The sequence below is a fragment of the Eleutherodactylus coqui genome, chromosome 8 (genome assembly GCF_035609145.1).
Source record: "Eleutherodactylus coqui strain aEleCoq1 chromosome 8, aEleCoq1.hap1, whole genome shotgun sequence".
Lineage (NCBI taxonomy): Eukaryota > Metazoa > Chordata > Amphibia > Anura > Eleutherodactylidae > Eleutherodactylus > Eleutherodactylus coqui.
Window position 1 is genome coordinate 68,813,863 of NC_089844.1, and position 20,935 is coordinate 68,834,797.

At 45.2% G+C, this 20,935-nt stretch overlaps 1 protein-coding gene across 1 annotated transcript; it reads right to left on the bottom strand.

Moving 5' to 3' along the window:
• Positions 1 to 1,949: 1,949 nt before the first annotated feature.
• PJVK (pejvakin) lies at positions 1,950 to 17,019 on the bottom strand. Its single transcript, XM_066575773.1, has 6 exons — positions 16,809 to 17,019; positions 13,805 to 14,000; positions 6,855 to 6,996; positions 4,944 to 5,061; positions 4,769 to 4,864; positions 1,950 to 2,433 (listed from the first exon to the last, which is right to left on the bottom strand). Exons 1-6 carry the CDS (start codon positions 17,017 to 17,019, stop codon positions 2,132 to 2,134), a joined length of 1,065 nt encoding a protein of 354 aa, XP_066431870.1. The 3' UTR covers positions 1,950 to 2,131.
• Positions 17,020 to 20,935: the final 3,916 nt, after the last annotated feature.

Genomic DNA, 20,935 nt, shown 5'->3' on the forward strand with positions numbered 1-20,935 from the left:
GTGCTTGGAAATCTCTGCTTGATGTCTGGAGCGTGACAATATTAGGGATCCTTCACATGGGACGGATGGGCCACACAATACACCGCAAGACGAGCTAAATTTTGTGCCAACATCTGCAGGCTACCTGCGGATTTTGATGTGGAATTGAAAACGGCTTAATCCTGACTGAAATTCCGCAGTTAGACCCGCGGATTTTGCGGTGGAATTCTGCAGCTGCGGATTTGGCTGCGTCCTGCGGCGTAATTTTGTCTTGTGTGAAAGGTCCCTTAGAAAATTACAATATGTGCAGCGCTCTGGTTTTTAGCTACACTTAAGGCTGCATTCACACGAACATATATCGGCTCGGTTTTCACGCCGAGCCGATATACGTTGTCCTCATCTGCAGGGGGGAGGGGATGGAAGAGGCAGGAGCAGGAACTGAGCTCCCGCCCCTTCTCTGCCTTCTCTCCACCCCTCTGCACTATTTACAATGGGGAGAGGCGGGGCAGGGGCAGGGCTACTTATCGGAACTTAGCCCCTCCCCGCCCTGCCTCCTTTCATTGCAAATAGTGCAGAGGGGCGGAGAGGAGGCAGAGATGGGGCGGGAGCTCAGTTCCTGCTCCTGGCTCTTCCATCCTCCCCCTTCCCCTGCAGATGAGGTCAACGTATATCAGCTCGGCGTGCAAACTGAGCCGATATACGTTCGTGTAAATGCAGCCTTATAATGTATATATTTTATTTGTGGAAGACCCCCTTAATAAATGTCATTCCTTTTCTTCCTCCTACTCTACAATTAATTGGCAGGCACCACTGTGTTGTACATGTCACCCACATACATGACCAATCCTACATAGACACGTTTGTTGCATGCATACAACTTTGCTTACAAGATAAATTGCAGTTTCCAGGTGTTCCCCACTTTGAAAATTCCATTCTAAGGCGGACATCACATGAGCGTGCTCCAGCGCAACTTTTTTGAGCGTGTATTGGTGTATTTTACTGTACGTTTTCCATCCGCAGGGCATGTTCATTTGCACGCGGCAAACAAAGATACCCCAATTAAAAAAGCTACTTTGTCTAATGAGTTCCAGGTGTTCCAGTGTATTATGCATCTGCTTGTGTAGTGGGCACACATTTGCGCACCCCCCATTGACTTTTATGGGGGGGGTTTTTCAAGGACCAAAATGTGTGCGCAAAATAAGGAAATGTGAATGAACCCATTGAAATCAATGGTTCCTATTCTCTGCATAGTGCGCACATAAATGTTGTGCGCACAAATACACCCATGGGACACCGGCCTAAAAGTCGGCAACTGCATCTGCTGTCCATCTAATAGAGCCATATATCCCAAAAGGGAGTACAGACAGGGGCTATCATGGTGATACAATCCCCTTATATTTTGACACTGGGAAATTTTTAAAAAAGCTACAAAACTGGAGGAAACCCCCAGAGTTCCCATTACTGCACATTTAAGGAAAACCACCAGCTATTAGACACTGTATTTCCCCTTCTACCCTCAACTTTGTATTATACTAAAAAAGGAGATCTAACCATCGCCTACGAAGACAAAAAATATCACATTACCAGCACTACCACTCATGGACTTCCACCACTAAATTAGTGCCAACCCATCAGCCTGAAGAATGACTCTGTCTGAAACATTGATCCATGTGATGGAATCTCGATGATGAATTTTCATGTAGTTCGTGGATGAAGTCTGGAGTGGGATTCCTTCTCTCTTTCATAGGATATAGAAGATGACCACTTTTTGAGGCCTACTGCTAGCAAGTCCAACTTTCGGAAACTCCATAATGGGAGATTCACTTTACCTTGTTGCATTCTTCTGTACATCTTGGTCAGGAAGGGTATCGTCCCTCCTTATGGAGATCGCCTAGAAGGTGTGAGAAGACTTACTATGCATTTTAACATCGTCTACTTCTCTTCCTACGGTCTCTAGTCTTTAGCTTATAAATACATTTGACACTATCTGCTTATTGGCTTTCCAAATCATTGACCCTTAAACAGTATAGTAACTGGACACCTTATGGAGTTGGGTTGTTGAAGGTGTCTATATTCCATCTATGTGATGAGAGCTGTGGCACAGGTTCACCTGAGATATAACCTAGAGGCACTAATGGGTCACCTACGATGATCACTTCATTCTTTTGTGCCACAGGTCAAAGCACGGTACGGCGTGGAGCCTGGCATATTTCTGCCCATTAAAAGAGCACTCGAAGCAGCCGTACACAGTCTCTCTCTTGGAGCTGCCCATCCCGCATAGAGCACACGGTCCCTTGGGAATGTTATTATTCAGGAGGTTTACGCGAGTGTGAGCACCTTCTCGCATGTACGTAGTAGAAATGTCCGTCATGCTAGCAGCCTTGTCGTAGTAATCGGAAAATATGTCATCCATGTAATAATCTGCGTTAGCAATGATATCCATTGTTCTTTTTCCTGCCCAAGAAAACAATAAATTAGTTAGTACAAAATTACCTTATTGGTAAAAAGTTCTATAATTTTAAGGGGTTTTCCCATTTTTATGCAAATAAAGTTTTCTACTGTAGAATTGAAGAGTTCTACAACTTTCCTGTTTTGCTGTTGGTGAACAGGCCGAGGCAGCAGGGAAGTGGATCTAATTCTTTCCAGTCTGGGCAATGCTCTGTGAGCTAAATATATCAGCAGCTGCACAAATCTGCTTAGCAGTGCCGATGTGCTGAATATCTTATTGAATGGTCCATGTATGACCTCCCACAGTGGGTATGCTCCGATTGATGACTTCCATGTCATAGAAAGATCTCTCATTCACGTCAAAGGAGACGCTGGATCGGTAAGCATCGCCAAAGGTGCTGTATTATGCAGGAACAGCTGAAGACGTTGCAGTAGCGGCAGAACATGCCAGGTTAACCCATTTATTAGCGTGTCTACTAATGTTTGTCAAATTTTCTACATCGGTAAAATGGAGCTACTAGCATCACGTAACATACCGGCCTTTATGAGTTTTACTCGGTTCACTTCAATGCAAGTTTCTAACTTATGTACATTGTAGAGCCTACAGAAATAAGAACCTGGCTTCAAGTTACTGGATTATACAGAAGTTGCCATACTGATTGCCCCTTTGCTGACGTGACTTGGTGCTCTGCAGGAATTCGCTTAATGGGTTCTCTACTTTGGACAATCCAAAATTGTTAGAAGAGTCAACTGACAATATGCTGATTACAAACTGTTTTCCCCTGGGATTCCCAGCGATCATTACACATTGTCCATACAACTCAATGAACTGACTGTATAATGAAAGATGGGTCTCCACTCTGACCAAGGTATCAGGATCCTAACATAGGACCTCCTATTAATTGGCCATATTAAACCAACGGCATGGTGGAATAGGACCTTTGAACACTGTTCCAACCGTGTCTTTGTTAAATCAGTCAGGTTAGCAATTCTGTAAAAAATTATAGGCTACGGACATGTTTGGGGGGCAATTAAATTTTGACTTAAATGCATGTATTTTGGCCTGACAATCATTTTAGTAATAGGGTTTAATTAAAAACGTTGCACTGTTTGTCTTCTGCAGCGTCTACATATCAGACACTGTAGTTTTAGGGTAATTTTAGATAGGCCAACTATCAACAGGGAATTCGCCCAAACAAGCGATGTTCACTGATAGTTGTCCTATATAAGAGTGGTACCTAACAGGGGGCCGAGCAAGAAACCGCTTATTAGTCACTTCGTTCAACTTCACTGAAGCGAAACATCTAATGAGCGACTTCTCGCTCAGCGTAAACAAGCAGCCGTTAATCTTTCAATGACTGCCTGATCACAGTGAGTGGAGGCCGGCGGCCAGCAGAGATCTCTGGCGCGCAACACCCAGATTCACTGAATGACTATCACTCCTGTGTGAAAACAAGTGACAGTCATTCAGACAGCTGATGGGCGTCTAAGTGCCCGACAGTCGTCCTATCTAAAAGTAATGTAAGTAATTGTGTGAATCTGGCCCCTTTTAAACTGGACAATTCTCGTTTAAAGGAGCATACAAGCAAGTGACGTCAGCGCTAGTTGTTCACTCCTCACTTAGTGTTTCACATTCTATGCGAGACACTAAGCAGAGAGTGCTTAGACGTTACACGAAGTGAGCGAACCAGCGATGATTTTGATGCGGTCTGAAACTGAGCGACAAACAAAAATGGAACAAATATTACACGATTGCTTTGCGTTCAGACGTAACAATTATGGCGCACTTTCATTTGTTTGAGCAAATTTTGAGCGACAATCGTTATGTGTAAATGGGGGCAGCACGGGGTTGCTGAGGGGATCGGGAGGTAGAGAGCGAGAGGGATCTCTCTCACTCTCCTCCCAGCTCCCCCTCGCTGCCCCGTGCTGCCCCCGACCCCCCTGAATCTTCAGGGACGAGTCAGCAGGTACTCGAAAAAGGCGATGCTCTCTCGAGTATATCACCTTACCGATATATGTATGCTCGCTCATCTCTACTACAGAGACATCTATTGGGCATAATTGAACCAATTTTGTTAATAATACTATCCAAGACCTGAGCAAGCGGTCTATGCGGAAAATAAAAATAAGTTCCAAATTTACCAGTGGGGGTCAATGTGGGGCTATGAGACGTGTTAAACAAATTCAAAGAACTATCCAGCTCCATTCGATTTGGTAGTTGAGTCAGATTACAGGCTGTCAAGATGTACTGAAAAACATGGCCACTGGCTCAGTTCATTCACATCAGTAATAGTGTCTTGGGAAACCTATTTATCACTCGTCTTACCAGTGAACAAGATGCCTGTCCGATACAGGGTGTTTCTTATAGCATTTAATGAAAATGATCTGCTGGGCTCCTTCTCAAAACCTCCTTTTGAAGCGGATGACACGCATAATTCTGGAAAACAAGGACATGTATGGCTAAGAATGAGATTTCCTTATCTGGATTCCTTACAATAACCTGCAGTCAAACTTACCAAAGTGACCATCCAGGTGAATGTAGAGATCAAAAATGCTAAACGCTATGGTCGTGTGCGCTGGGAATACAATAGCTTTGTCACGCCCTTTGTGGTTTTTCTCATCAATTATATGAAACTAAGATTGAAAAAGGTAATAAGAAAAGTTATCAGCAAACAGGAAAAAAAGCAAAAATCCCCTATAGATTAGCACACTGGAATTTTCAGGATTGCTCTCTTGATTAGATTTAAAGGAACATTATCATCCGATTTTTTTAACACAGTGTTTTGGAACAATAATATTATTTTCCCCACCTCACTCTACCCATCCACAGGACCTATCAATCACAATCAATGGCTCCACACTTTTCTGACTACCCATTGCACGCTGTGCATTACTAGTGTCTTTGACCGATAATGCCCTCCACCTGCTGTCACGTCTCTGTCAGCACACGATTAATTATTTGCCAGCACACCTAGTTTCTGTAGGTTCTATCCAGACTAGGCAGGGTTAACAGCTCCTGTGCTTTCTAGTTTAGGTTAATTAGTCCTGCTAGTGTCTGAGAGGTGTGGCTGGTGATTGACATTTAGGTCAGCCAATCGGCTTCTCCCTATAACATCCAGCTCTTGCTGCCTGGGAATTGCTGATTAATTTCCAGTGATCCCTGAGCAGTCAGCCTGCTGCGTGTCTGACTCCGGTACTTTGGTTTGTTCCCTGTTTGTGTCTATTGTTTGTTTGTACTTGTTTTGTTGATTTCCGTGCACTGTACCCCGTGTGTTCAGTGCTCCTTGGTAAGGATTTGTAGTGGCCGAGGTACAAGTGTGGGTCCGCACCTATCGGAAGCGATCGGCCCGCCTAATAGGCAGGGCTCCCTCCCATGGTAGGGGTTTACAGGGAAAGAATTTCCCTTAGTTTATTCTGCATTTTCGTTGCACGGTCCAGATATACAGGCCTTTACCCTCTTGCAGAGGTGCTCTGTCTGTTCTGCATCTAGCCACCTGTACCAGCGCTTTCCCGCATCTGTCTTGGCTGTCCCCCGCACCCTGTTCATGTTGGCAGTCCAAGACGAACGTGAAACCTGCACTTTGACTGGCCAGCACTGCTCATATAAGCAGCACTAGTCAACCAAAAACAGTGTGAAGGGCTGATTACCGATGCACAATGTGTACCAAGTAGTGAGAGGAGAGGTGCTGACATCTTGGAAAAAATAAGAGACCTAGACTTGATCTGGGGTTGCCCACCACAAAGCATGGATGGCAGGTATTTTTAACTCCCCCTTCCCTTTGGTCCTGGGACAAGTTTTGCCCTTTGGACTGAAGAGTTGCTTTAACATCCCCTATACTGAGGTCTGATGAAGACCCTGATCAAGTGCAGAAACATGCAGCAGTTACTTTTAATTGTTCATATAATTTTAGAGTTTGTTAAACCATTAGGCATTTCTGCCACCTTTTTAATCAGGAGTCCATGCTTTTCCTCCAGAAGAAACACCTAGTGAAGCATTTTTTTTTAACATTTTTAATACACTCCTTTTAAGACATCATCCCTAGGGGAGAACTGGACGCTGTTTGGTTCTAAAGCCTACAGCCGCTATCACTGTAGGATCTGAGAGATTCAGTATGTTAGCTTTTGAATTTTGCCAAACGTCATATTACAACTCATCCAGGTACGCGTAATTGCTACCTGTGAGTCTGAATGCGTCACTGATTTACTGAGGCAATACTACCTAAGAGGTATTCTTTGCTTGTTCTCTGTCACTTCTGCCAGTTGCTCCATTGTACTGGCTATGTGTCATATACAGCCTTGCCAATAACCCTCGGTCAACAGCCCAGAATTTTCAAATGATCCCTGGTTCTTTCTATAGAAAAAAACTTTCCGATGGTCACCAAACTCACAATGAGGGACATATAAAAGCATCAGATCTACAGACTTACTCTCATGGCTTCTCCCCGCATACCAGCATGGACAGACAGAGAACACTGACGAGTTGTCCGAATGCTCTCCATGACCACACATAGGATTTCCTTCCCATTTTCTCTTGATTGTCGAACTAAACAATGATCCAAGTCAATAGTTCTAAGAATGAAAAAGACAAGTGAATTTATCATAAAAATATCTAATTTATTTCTACTAGAAAGATAATCTAAAGTGACCAAATCATAAGGTATTTTTTGGCGTTGAGAGTGCACTTATGACCATGTGACTTAGGGCTCACTCACATGGACATAAGTGGCCTGCGTATTAAGAGCATATTCTTCACTTATGTAATATCTGGTGCTAAAAGCCCATTCATTTCTATTCGACCACTTACACTTCCGTTTTTTTCACGTACAACCTATTATTTTGCATATTATGTGCGCAATAAAGGCTATGGGGATTTAACATACACAGCAAATACCCGCACTACATGCATATTTGCTGTGTACTGCATATTATGAACGGTACCCCAATCTGACCTGAACTCTGAGCATCATAGATTCCTATGATGCTCAGTGTTCGGGTTATGAGACCCAAAGTCAGGACGAGATACTGGTCCCATATTAGGGACACATAAATGTGAGTACACTTGCACTCCAGACAAAACCATTGCAGTATGTGATGTTCATCCTCAGGGCAGGTCAACAATAGTTGGTCGTCAAGGATCTGCCGTCTGGAATCTGCATCAAGCAGTTGTTCACTAGATGATTGTCACAGAGCGCAGAGTCGGAAGCTGACAGCTCTATACACGTTGCAGTGGCCAAGCTTGGTAATGCATGCACAACTCATAGTTGAACGGAAACAGTGTTGGCAAAAACCAACCTGGACTGCTGCTAACTGTCCAGAACTGTCTGCTTCTTGCTATGTGCACTATTACAGCAACAAGGCAAACAGCTGACCTGTGCGGACCCTTGGCAGTGGACCCTCACCGATCAGCTATTGCTTATCTATCCTGAGGATCACCAATAGTTCAATGCAGAACAATCCCTTCAAGTGAACCTGTCACCAGCTTCATGCTGCCTAAACCATAAGTAGCAAGAACCTGTCACGGATATGCCGATTCGGGTCACGTATGTTTTATTCTGCAAAGTAAAAAAAACAACGCTGCATGTCCTATTTTTTTCACGTCCCTTGTAACCCTTCGCCCCTTGTTTTCAAAAGGACAGTCAAACACATTGCATGCCCTGTGATGTGCATGCAAGTGCGATATGATGTTTCCCAGTGAAATCAATGGGAAACACTTGCGATCCTCCGACGCGTCTGAAACATGGGCCTGAGGATCGCTATCTCACAGAAGCGATGCAAAGTGTTTTTGAACAAAACGCACATTGGCAGATATCGCATTTACCTGTGTGAATTCGGCCTTTAGTCTCAGTACACACACCACTCAAAAACACACTTTTCTATCTTCAGGTATACAATTGTTTTTAATAGCACTTACACATTTAAGCAAAAACATACTTTTAACAGGGAGAAGTAATACATGATCATACAGCTATTTGACTGTAATATAACATGCTTAGTAAATGGACAGGTCATCCACTGGGATTTACCTGTAGTTCAGTAATTCCTCCAGCAGATGTCACCAGTACACCGATGACACTATTTACCTAGGTGAGTGAACAGCCTGTATTCATGTATTAGATCTCCTAATGGTCTACTACTAATGAGCCATTATTACTAGTACTTGCCAAGTGTCCCTCTTATGGAGAGACAGTCCCTACTTTTGATCAAATTTCCTTTGTCCCTATTTGGCCTTTGAAAGTCCTTCTTTTTGACTTTGGAAATAGATTTGCATTAACCCCTTAAGGGCATGGCCTATTTTGGCACAACAACTTTTGGGGGATTTTCATCTCCACTTTTCAAAAGCCATAACATTTTTATTTTTCCATCGCCATGGCCAGATGAGGGCTTGTTTTCTGTGTGGTAAACTGGAGTTTTAATTTGTACCACTTTAGGTATTGTGAGACGGTGACCGGCAAGGTGCTGGAGGGCAGGTATGTGTCGCCTAGGATGCTCTCCTATGCTGCCTTGGGGAGCGCTTGGGCAGATACGTGCCACTGAGCAGCCTGGGCTCGGTGGAGGAAGCCGGCAGTATAGTATTAGTAGCATTAAGCCACAAACACGTTGTAGTATGTAAGTGGCTCCAAGCCACATAATCCGGGCCAGCTTTTCCTGGAGTGACCAAAGTGAAGGGTGGGATGGTCACTCTCACGTACCAGGTGGGGCTGGTACCAGGCCATATAAAGCCTGGGCCTACAGGGCCTAGGAGAGGGCTGAGACCTTTGCAGGTCTGAGAGTCCTGGCTGGCTGTGTGCAGGAGCCATTTGTTTACCAGTACGTAGACAGGGACGCTACATGTATAGTAAGTGCTCAGACGAGCAGGATTTACGTTATGTTTGCCTGATGTAAAGGCCTGTATTTTACTTTGTTTGCTTGGAAATAAACCCAGGCAAAGCCTGGACTAAAGACTTTATCCTATGTGTCACTGTCTCTGACTGCTTATGCCCAGGTTGCTACCGATCCTAAACGCTAATCCCTCACAGTATATATAAATAAAAGAGCTACAAATAGAAGGAAACCAATGTGGCTCGACAAGACCGTAAGGGCTCCCATACACGTGTGTTTTTTTTAACGCTGCATTTTTTTAATGCAAATGTCAATGGGACTTTCTGATGTTAAAAACGCATCGCGAGTTTGTGCTTTACAATCACTCACAAAACAGATCACAGGCCATGGCAGATCACTGCCCAGACAGCAGTATATGGTGTCCGGTTGCCATGGCAACCCCTCGTTCCACTGCAATTGCATCATGGAGTGCGGATGACATCACGGAGGGACTGCATTCTCTCCGTGAACCCTTTACATGTTGCAATGTACATATAATGGGTTAAGAGTGGGGATCAATGTTCTTATTGATCCCCACTGTTGCAGTGGGAGGCTGCATATCAGTCTTAGCTTAGGGTATGGCGCGGGCTCATTTCTAAGGACGTGCCATCCACTGGATGTAATCTTATGTCTTTTTGCGTTAAGTACCCCCAATTAGGATGTAAACTTATGCCCTGTGGCATTAAGGGGTTAAGAAACTTACCATATTGCTTCTTTAACTATCTATATGGTTCCTAGTTGTATCTGAGACCCCAATTTGCATATTATTCCATGAAATTCTGCAATTTGGATAGTAAGATTTTCTATATTGAATGATTTTTGTCCTGTGGCTTCAAATGCAGACCAAGAACTTCAGCCACCACAGGAGGGCCATCTATACATGTGAGTCCTATTGATACACTATCTTATGGCGAAACTGTGATATTTATAGGCTAAGGGTCCTTTCGGACCTGCCGATTTATCATTTGAATGAGCGAATGACGTCATTGTTAGCTCGTTCACGCGAGCCAAATAAACAGCTCAGTAGAGTGCGGGCTTTGTGGCAGTCAAAGACAGAAACAAGTTGGTAAAGTCCAAGTGCAGGCGTGACCTGCGTTTATTTCAATCCAGAGAAATTAACACAAATTCAGCCTTCGCTTCAGGCAAGAAAATAATAGTCCAGCCATAGGTCCATAGGCAGTCCATGCCTGACCAGGTTACGCTCAGCAGGTGCACCACACAGCAGGGCTTTTACCTCTAGCAGGTATCACAGGCTGCAAGGGTCCAGCAGCCATCTTCTTCCCCCCTGTGTCAGTGCACACTGCTATTTATATCTACACCTATCCTGGCTCAGCCTCAGCACCTGTGCTGATTGACCTCGCACACAACCTGGAGTGGAGGAAGTGGAATGGATGGCCCCACTACCAACCTGACATCCATTCCAAAAAACCAGGGCCAAATACTTTTAAAGAAAAGACCTCCAGCAACTACTTGCTGGAGATTATATTGCACTCCTGGCTTTTCATGTCTCAAACAGCGGGACATGAACTTCCTCCAGCCCCACAAGGCATAATAGCGGAACCTAGGGGCGATGTAGCGACCATCCACTATCACGCCCCTCAGTACCTCACAAGCTGTATAAAATGAATGGTTACTGAAAAGTCAATGATTACACGGTGCAACTGTGCTTATAGTAACTTTAGTGCACTTAATTCAAATATGATATCCGTTTTTTTTTTCTGCCACATAAGATTTCCAGTAATGGGGAATAATGTAATCCAATTGCCGTTCTACTCTATGTTTTGAAACCTCTCCTCTACAATTAATCCAGTCGGCTCGCCATTAACCTTGCTTAATAGAAAGAATAAAAAGAGTGATTACACAACTATTTCTCAATCACTGTTACACACCGTGCGTTGACTGAACACTATAAGGGTAGGTTTATGTAACATATAGGGTATGTTTCCACGTGGTGGAAATGCTGCAGATCATCCACCAGTAAGTTGTAATTAATGAACTGTGCTTTTACAGGTCATTGGTTAGACATTTAATAACAATATGGCTGAGCGGCGCGGATGTCTGAACAACCCAGACAATTTCTGCTGTGTCTGCGGACAGTTCACAGTGGAAGAAAATAACATCCCTGGTAAAGTGGGCCTATAGCAAGTATATGGGAATAAAGCTTGGTGACCAAGATAAGAAGTAGCATCTGTGTATCATGTAACACTCATCTCACACAGTGGCTGAAAGCCAAGAGTAGAACGCCATTCGCCATTCCAATGGTAGGGCACGAACAAGGAGACCACCATACTAACTGTTATTTCTGCATGACAAATACTAAAGGTTTCTCCAGTAAACAGAAATAGAACATTTTGTATCCAGATATACCTTGTGCAATAAAACCTGTGCCTCATGACGCCAAATTACCTATTCCTGATCCAATGGGAGGGCTGCTATTGGCCTCTGGCTGGGCAGCATCCCCGGGCCTCTGTGGTGGTCACTATTACTACTGGGGCCAATATAGGGGACACTGTTACCACTGGGGTCACTATGGGGGTCACTATTACTACTTGGGTCAATATAGTAGACACTGTTACTACTAGGGCCACAATGGGGGTCACTTACTACTCGGGGCACTATGGGGTCACTTACTACTATGGCTGCTATGGGGGTCACTATTACTACTGAGGCCATTGTGGGGGTCACTATCTCTACTGGGGCTACTATAGGGGTCACTATTGGGGCTCATTCCCATGAAAATAAGTGCATTTCAGTCGTGCAAATGCCATACGTAGTTGCATGCCCAGAAGTCGTTTATGCCCGCATTTTTTGCCTGCACTGGCGGGTCTTAAATGCACAAATACACTGTATATTTGCACATGCAAAAAAGAACGTAGACAGGCTCATTGAAATGCTGTGCAAATAAGCAGTTTTCCTGCTAGTATTCAGTGTTAGCGGTGGAATTGGCAGGTTTAATCTTACAGAAACATCAATTACTTTCTGTTATGAAAATGGTTTAAAAATTTGCAGTGTTCTCGTTTGTCGTTTGGGTGTTGGCGCACTTTTAGATTGAACAATTATTACTCACTTTCACTCGTTTGAGCAATATCGTTCTGTCTAAAGAGCCTTAACAGCAATGCATCACCAGGCTTCAAGCTGCACTGCAACAACTAGTCTATGGCTGTGTTATCAACACATTTGGTGACCCGATGGATGCCCAGAGACTACATTTACTATACGGGAAAGTGCAATCTGCTGTAGAAAAAATACATATACTACACACTATGCATCTTTTGTACCTGGCAGCCTATAGTTGCATACGTTGGAGTCAATGTTTAGAGCAGATGTTGGTAGATTTTCCCAGCGTTTGCACCAAACATAAAACCATAATCCTGATGTGAACATAGCTTAAAGGGGTTTTACCAGGATCACAAGTTATGCCCTATCCAAAGGAGACGGAAATAGCTTAATAATTGGTGGGGATCGCACCACTGAGACCCCCAATAATCTCAAAAATGGGGGTCCATCTCTTCCCCTGCCTTCCCGCTTTTGAGTGATGTCAGAATAAATGGAGAGCTGGTCGAACATGCATGGCTGCTGCTCCATTGATTTCAATGGGGCTGAAGAAAATACCCAAGAGCTTGCCACTCGGCTATCTCTGTTAGGCCTTATTCACACAAGTGTTTTTGCCGTGATAAACCGCCAGATTAAAATTGCGACCAGCTGAAGCTTTGAATTCCAATGCATTTGTTCAATGCACAATTATGCAATGCGTAAAATAAGCCGTCTATAAAAAATAGCACATATGGCGCCGATTCTGGTGGCCGCTTTTACACGCGTCGTAAAAAATAGGACTTATCTAATCTTTTGGCCGCGATTAGCCAATGGGAGCCGCCAGCAGGCAGAGGGGGAGGGAGTTTAGCAGAGTTGCCTTCCTCCCTGAAACTGAAAGGGAGGAAACACAGATTAGATATTAGACAGTGAGGGTGATCAATGAGTGGAACTGGTTACCACAGGAGGTGGTGAGTTCTCCTTCAATGGAAGTCTTCAAACACAGGCTGGACAAATATCTGTCTGGGATGATTTAGTGAATCCTGCATTGAGCAGGGGGTTGGACCAGATGACCCTGGAGGTCCCTTTCAACTCTACCATTCTATAATATCTATGAATGGGCGAGAAAGCAATAGATGCAGCCATGACTTGGTCGTGACTGCCTCTTGTTCATGTGATTTTCAGCCGCGATGTGGGTGCACGAAAATCGTAGCACCCGTGTGAATAAAGCCTTTGTCCCACTGAAAGTGCAAGGAATGGCAGCGCACTTGTGCAACAAGCACTCCATTCCGTCTCCTCCTCACTGTGGGATGCAGTAAGCCCACAGTGAGAAGGACGGGGAACATGGAACCCCTTTTCTGGGGATCAGTGGAGTTTTCAGCGGTGAAACCCCCACGATCAGCAGGTTATCCCCTATTCTTTGCATCTACCAGCAAATCTCCTGGAAGGCAGGAATGTGACTGTCGGAGAGCTGCAGTAGAATGTCTACCTGGAGATCAGCTCCTTGAGCAGCGTTGGGACTTCCACTTCGTGTTTGGTTACAATGCCAAAGGAAGCTTTAACTGCCACCGAATCTGATCCGTAGATATTTATCCCGACGTCATTCATGATCTGATTCCCGTGTCTCCTATTTAAAGACACATCAGATTTATCTTCATAGTTCAGCAGCTGATACGAGCTGACACCTGTTGGAAGCGAAAAACAATTAGGATCCTAAAACGCCAAATGTTGGATGCGCCAGAATTACTGCGTGCGCCAAAATAGCTCTACTATCAGGTTACGTAATGCGATTACTTTCATACACTCGCTATATTTTCAGGGTTTCTAGAATGTCACATGCCAGAGATTTTACTCTACACATCTTTTTTATAAATGGGTTGTCTGCATTATAGGTTCCATTATAGGGCTATAAAACTAGGCACATTGATATTTTTCAGATGAACCAATAAGCTCATTGCATATCCTATTCCTGTCTGCATGGGCGTAACTAAAGGCTCAGGGGCCCAGGTGCAAAAGTTCAAACCTGCCCCATTGTACCCGTACCCATACCTAAACTGTGAAGCAAACAGCTGCAAAACTAATTGACATGCACTATCTTGCCCCTTGGCATAAGCTTTCCAAACATGACTCATTTTCCTGGACTATGTGAAAATTTGTTAATAGCCCCTTAGGCCGGGCTCACAGGAGCATATTGTTATCGCCAATTAGGTGTGTGGTACAGGCGTTTGATGTGCAGTAGTTTGCAGGCAATCAAATACATTACCATACGCAGTTCCACTCACCTTTACGAGTAGGAATTGCCTGATATGCGAGCACAAAAAAAATGCAGCCTGTTCTATTTTGCGGCGTATTACACGTGAGAGAGCCCATTCTTCTCTATTGGTGCACAATCAACGCCGCCCATATGTAATTACATTGCCTATGAACAGCATCTTTAGGCTGGATTCCCATGAACGTATATCGGCTCGGTTTTCATGCCGAGCCGATATACGTCGTCCTCATCTGCGGGAGGGGGATGGAAGAGCCAGGAGCAGGATTTGAGCTCCCGCCCCCTTTCTGCCTCCTCTCCACCCCTCTGCACTATTTGCAATGGGGAGAGGTGGAACGGGGGCGGGGCTAATTCTCGGCACTTAGCCCCACCCCCGCCCTGCCTCCTTTCATTGCAAATAGTGCAGAGGGGCGGAGAGGAGGCAGAAAGGGGGCGGGAGCTCAGTTCCTGCTCCTGGCTCTTCCACCCCCCCCCCCCACCTGCACATGAGGACGACGTATATCGGCTCGGCGTGAAACCCGAGCCGATATACGTTCATGGGAATCCAGCCATATGCACACTAACTTCGCAGCGGCGCAGGAAATATAAACAAAAAACAAAGAGGTGGACTGCGCATAACAGCGTGTGTGAGATACGCTGTAATGCGCAGTACAATTTCGCTGCGCCATGCAGCGTTTTATGCTTACGGTCGAGTGAGCTCGGCATTGGGCTGTATTCATGTTTTCTGTTTCATTTGTGAACCACAATTTAGAAAACACATTAAAAAACTGCATGCGGTATTCAAAAACCACACACGTTTTTAAAAAGCGGCATACACTATAAAAAAACGCAGGTGGATTTATACAATATATGTGTTTTCTTTTGTTTTGTTAAAACCGCATGCAGGTTTTCAAAGCATTATTTAATTGTGTGTGTAGTGTGCAATCATATACAGAAGATACCCAGGTTATATCACCATAGCCTATATCACTATATACAAAGGGATGTATACATCTCCTGTATTTAGTGATATCTGCCATGCTGGTGTAAGACCGGTTTCACTTCTGTGTTGGAACCACCGGCCGGAGGTACTGTCGCAGCTGGACGAGAAGCGGACTGACCACATTATAGTCTATGGGGTCTGTCTGACGCTGTTTGGTTCCATATGGAGAGAGAACTGTTCGACCATGGAGATTCCCCTTTCCTACTCCCCGAATGGAGCAGAAAAGTGGAATCTCCAATTCCCTGCATATAGTAATATGGAGCATGCCGGTATAACCTGGAAATCTTCTGTATATAATTATATATGTACAGCTGGTACAACTGGTATACATCTTCTGTATGTAGTGATATACCCAGGTTATACCAGCATGGCGTATATCACTACATACAGGATGTATAGCTAATAGCAGTAGTATATATCCAGGTTATACCAGGAGATGTACATCCCCCCCATATATAGTGATATGGCAAATGCTGATATAACCTGGATATCTCCTGTATATAATTATATAAGTACAGCTGGTATAACTTATACCAGCTATACATACATGATTACATGCAGCACATACCTTGTTGTACCACTCAACTCTTCACTTTTAGTGCACTGCCAGCCGGACCAATCACGCGGCCGGCATTGCACAGAAAGACTGCAGTTGTGACCAATCACAACTGCAGTCTCTCAGTGGAAGGGAGGACCCCACGCCCAGGGAGTCTTCAGCCTGTAATTGGCTGCAGGCTCCCTGGGTAACAGTTCCTCCCCTCCCTGAGTGCCACCCACAGCGGTGAAACGGCACATGCCCCCGTTCGCTAAGAGGCCGGGTCTCAAATGTGACCCCTGCGACCTCTAACGGTACACCAGCGCCTGTCTGTATAATGAAAGCAAAATAGGACATGCTAATGAATGTCATTATGCCGTGTCTTGTAAATCGAACAACACATGGACACGTGTGCACCCATCATTAGGAATAACAGCTCATCTCACCAGTATGAGCATTCATTTTGGGAGTGACCGCTTTACGCTATAATAGAAAAATGCATTATTAATCATTAAACAGCCACTAAGCTTCATATACAAAATTGCACAACCCTTTCTGGTCCCCGGTGACCCAGTGGCTTAAAACTAGCCCACTGGACCACCAGGAAAACACTAGGTCACTAAATCAAGCACAGCGTGCCTTTAAAATAAGCAGCACAGCAACAAGTAACATAGCAGCATAAATGCCCCTATTCCATCGGGAATTACCTGCAGAAATTTCATTATCTCCATTAAGAATATCCTTGAGTGAAAAAGGGGTGGAGATGAATTTGTACTTTCGGGAAAGAAAGCAGCGCTTCTTCTTTATGACGAGGCTGAGAGGTTGGTATTTGTCTGCTTCGCTAAGGTTGGGCACGGGGATCAGCCTCCCGCCATCACCGACTTGTTTAACAAAGTTCTTCGTAGCAGCAGAAAACATAGTAGACAGATATCTTTATCCTCGGCCGGCGATCTCCAGTGACACTATGTGTAGCTGATGGAAAATGGAACTAAATGTCCTAATTTTGAGTGATGGTCGCAGCATCCTGGTGTTTGAAGCATATAACATATGTTGTGCCGTTTCTAGCATCTCATGTACCCTCATTGACTCCTATTACAGGAGTCAATGAATAATTGAAGGTGCAATGTAATACTGGCCTTTGTTGCCGTTCCGAGTCGCACATGTTCCATGTCGTGAAACACAAAGGTTTTCAGCTTAAAAAAGTATGAAGGCGAGTAAGATGTTTTCTCGTTCCCCTCTGACTTCCCGCCTGGGCTTCTGTCATATCCAAGATATGATCTTTTATCAAACTAACTCATTTTCTTATTCTTTATAGTGTTCGGCATAATCTTCTATCGCGTTGTAAAAAGTGAAAAATTACAGTTATATTTATAACAAACTTACATAAAATTCATAGCGTGATGTTGGGTCTACGCATGCAGAATTGGTGCCAGGAGAAGACTAACCATATGGAAAGCCAATGGGCAAAAGGATTCCAGAGTCAGATGTAGGACTCCTTAAAAATGTCCCAAATTCTAAACAGGGGTTACATGTCTGATAGTGGTCTGACCACTGGGACCCCCACTGATCACAAAAACAGGATTCTCATATCCACCCTATCAACATGAATGTACTGGCTGCCAAGCGTGCATGCTGCCGCTCCATCCATGAGAAGCCAAGTAGAGCACTTGGCTATCTCCAGCAGTCCCATATAGAGGAGTGGATGGGCATCATGTACACTCATCCCCATCTTTGTTCATACTGGGGAACCCATGATCCCTCTGTTCATGAACAGCAGGAGTCCCAGTGGTCAGACCACCAATCAGACATAAGATTAAAACTTGGGACAACCTTTTAGCCCTAAAGGATATGGCCTATTTTGGGTTTAAGGGGGTTTACCAACTACCTAAATTTGCTTCACAGCCACTCTGTATTGCCCTACATGTGACTACTGCAGCCAATCACTGGCCACAGAAATCACCTTCTATAGCCAGTGATTGGCTGCAGCAGTCACATGTCCTGTTCAGCAGCAAAGTACAGAGGGGCTGTAAAACAATTTGAGGTAGTTGGAAAACTCCTTAAGGATGCAACAATTTTTAGGGGATTTTCATCACCACTTTTCAAAAGCCATAACTTTTTTGTATTTTTCCACAGACACGGCCGTATGAGGGTTGTTTTTTGCATGACGAGCTGTAGTTTTTATTGGTACTATATTTCGAGGACATATAATGTATTGTATAACTTTTATTACATTTTTTAGAGAGAAGTGGGGCAAATATCCCAATAAGGACAGCCCCACACAGGAACCTAGGGTAAGCCTGACCCCCCTAGGTGGAAATAAGGAAAGAGGCAGGCAACACCAGACAAGGTCAGCGCAGCTCCAGACAAGAGCAAACTACAGACAGGACTACAGACCAGGCGTCAGCACACCTACAGATGGAAAGGATTTCAGACATAAACCAAAGCGATATGCATGACCACACATGAACAAAGCTCAGCACAGCATGCACTGTTACACCTAGGTACAGTTAGGCTGCCTGCAGATGGACAAATTGTATTGCGGATCCCACGCTTGTCACCGGCGATCCGCTACTCCGCTAATTTGTCATAGATGTGCGTGGAGATTCGTCTGCTCTACATACACATGCAGATTTTATTTTAAGTCAATGGAAGCCGTCCCATCCACGGCCTTATGTTACAGTAAGTAAATGTAATCATCTATACCCACCAAGCATGGATTGAGCAGATATTGAGTTTTGGGGTGTCCTATGATCCTGCTTGTCAGGAATCGAACCCGGGATCTCCTGTATTCCAGCTGGCGGCTCTCCCTGTTTAGCTATCCAGCCTGTAGATGGCTCTCCTGTGTGACTCTCAGCCTTGTTCCATGAGTTCGGTTATCTAGTTCCTGACTCCTGGTCCTGACCCCGCCTCTGTCTCTGATTAGGCTTGCGATATAAACCTGGTCCTGCTCCCTCCTTCCTTGCGTAATTATTCTGCTCCACATCATTTGGTCAAGCTCCACTTCTGCTTGCTCCTCTACTACCGTGTTTCCCCGAAAATAGGTCCTACCTCAATAGGAGGCTTGAAATATAAGGCCTCCCCCGAAAATAGGACCTATCTCGGGTGCCCCACACAAAAAATTAAAAAAATAGTCACATGGTCCGCGGCGTCCCGATGGTGTTGGCGTCGGTGGCAGCGGTGTCGGCGGCCTCAGCGGCTGTCTCAGTGGGAGCAGAGGCAGCGGCGGCGGTCTCAGCGGGAGCGGGAGCAGCGGCGGTGTCCGGCATCCTCCTTCCTCTCACAGCTGCCTTCTGCTGGCGACGAGGCTGTGAATACCCCGCCTCCAGCAAAGAAAGCGCTGTGATTGGCTAATTGAGCGCTGACATCATTCACAGCCGGCGCCCGATTAGCCAATCACAGCCATTCAGTGAATGACATCACTGAATGGCTGTGATTGGCTCATCGAGCGCCGGCTGTGATTGGCTGCCAGCGCTCGATCAGCCAATCACAGCACTCGCTTTGCTGTAGGCGGGGTATTCAAAGCCCTGTCGCCAGCATAAGACATCTGTTAGACCAGGAGGATGCCGCGCCGCTGCCGGAAACTATCGGGAGGAATCGGGACGCCGCGGACAAGGTAAGTAAAAGGCCTCCCTCGAAAATAAGACACTGTGCCCTTTTTGGGGCAAAAAATTTTTATAAGTGTCTTCTTTTCGGGGAAACTCAGTATTACTACAAGACCTCCTGGTACTAACTTCGGCTTCCCTTCTGACGACCCTACCTGCCTCATCTATTTGTACTGCAAACCAAGACCTCACGTTGCTGACTCCTGGCTCTTCCCTGACTACTCAACAGATCTGTGGCTGCTACTCCTGAGGTTCCACCCTAGTGCCTGAAACCGCTACACCGCTCTCCGAACCATAAGAAGCGGCTGAATACCTTTAGCTCCTATGGAGCAATGAGGGACAAGAAAATGAGGAAAGAGGATTCATGGACAGCACTGCAGGCTCATTGGGGAAAAAAGAAGACATGGAGGAAATGAGTCAAGCTATGTCTGCGTTGTTATTTTACATGCAGGGAAATGATAGTCAGCGAAGATGGTACAGGCCCTAGCTGCTGGGGTGGGATTTTGTCATATGGCCCTTTGTTTAGTTCCAAGAGAGGTGAGAAAGGGACTGGTAAAGGCCCTTTTACACAGAATGATTATTGTTAGGAGTTATTGAAAACCCCACGGGAGCGCGAGAGTTTGAACGATAGTTGTCCCTTGTAAATGCATGCTGAGACTGAACAACTGAGTGAGAGTTGTTCAGTCGTTCAGTTTCAGTATGCAGAAACCTAAACAACTAGCCGTTCAGTGTAAACAGCAGCCATTCAGTTCTGAATGACTGTCTGTTTATAGTGAATGGAGGCAGGCGGAGAAAGAGCGCTCCCTGGCCGCCCGCCGCCATGCCGGCAGCGCTGTGAGCGATCCAACGATACTCGCACCTGTGTTACAGTACAGCAGTGAGCTTCACTGGGAGGAGTGTCGGGCATTGTTTGCCCAACAGTTCATCCCTTCTAAATGGTCCCTAAAGATGAAGAGAGAGAAGCAGAAGGTGATAGAAATAGGGCCCCTAGGCAAAATTAGAAAGGCTTAACAAGGAGGGGAAGGTTAATTAAGTCTTAATTAGAGATGAGTGAGCGTACTCGCTAAGGCAAACTACTCGAGCAAGTAGTGCCTTATGCGAGTACCTGCCCGCTCGTCTCAAAAGATTCGGGTGCCGGCGGGGGAGAGCAATGAGTTGCAGGAGTGAGCAGGCGGGAGCGGGAAGGGGGGGGAGTGAGAGAGAGATCGTCCCCCGTTCCTCTCCCGCCGGCA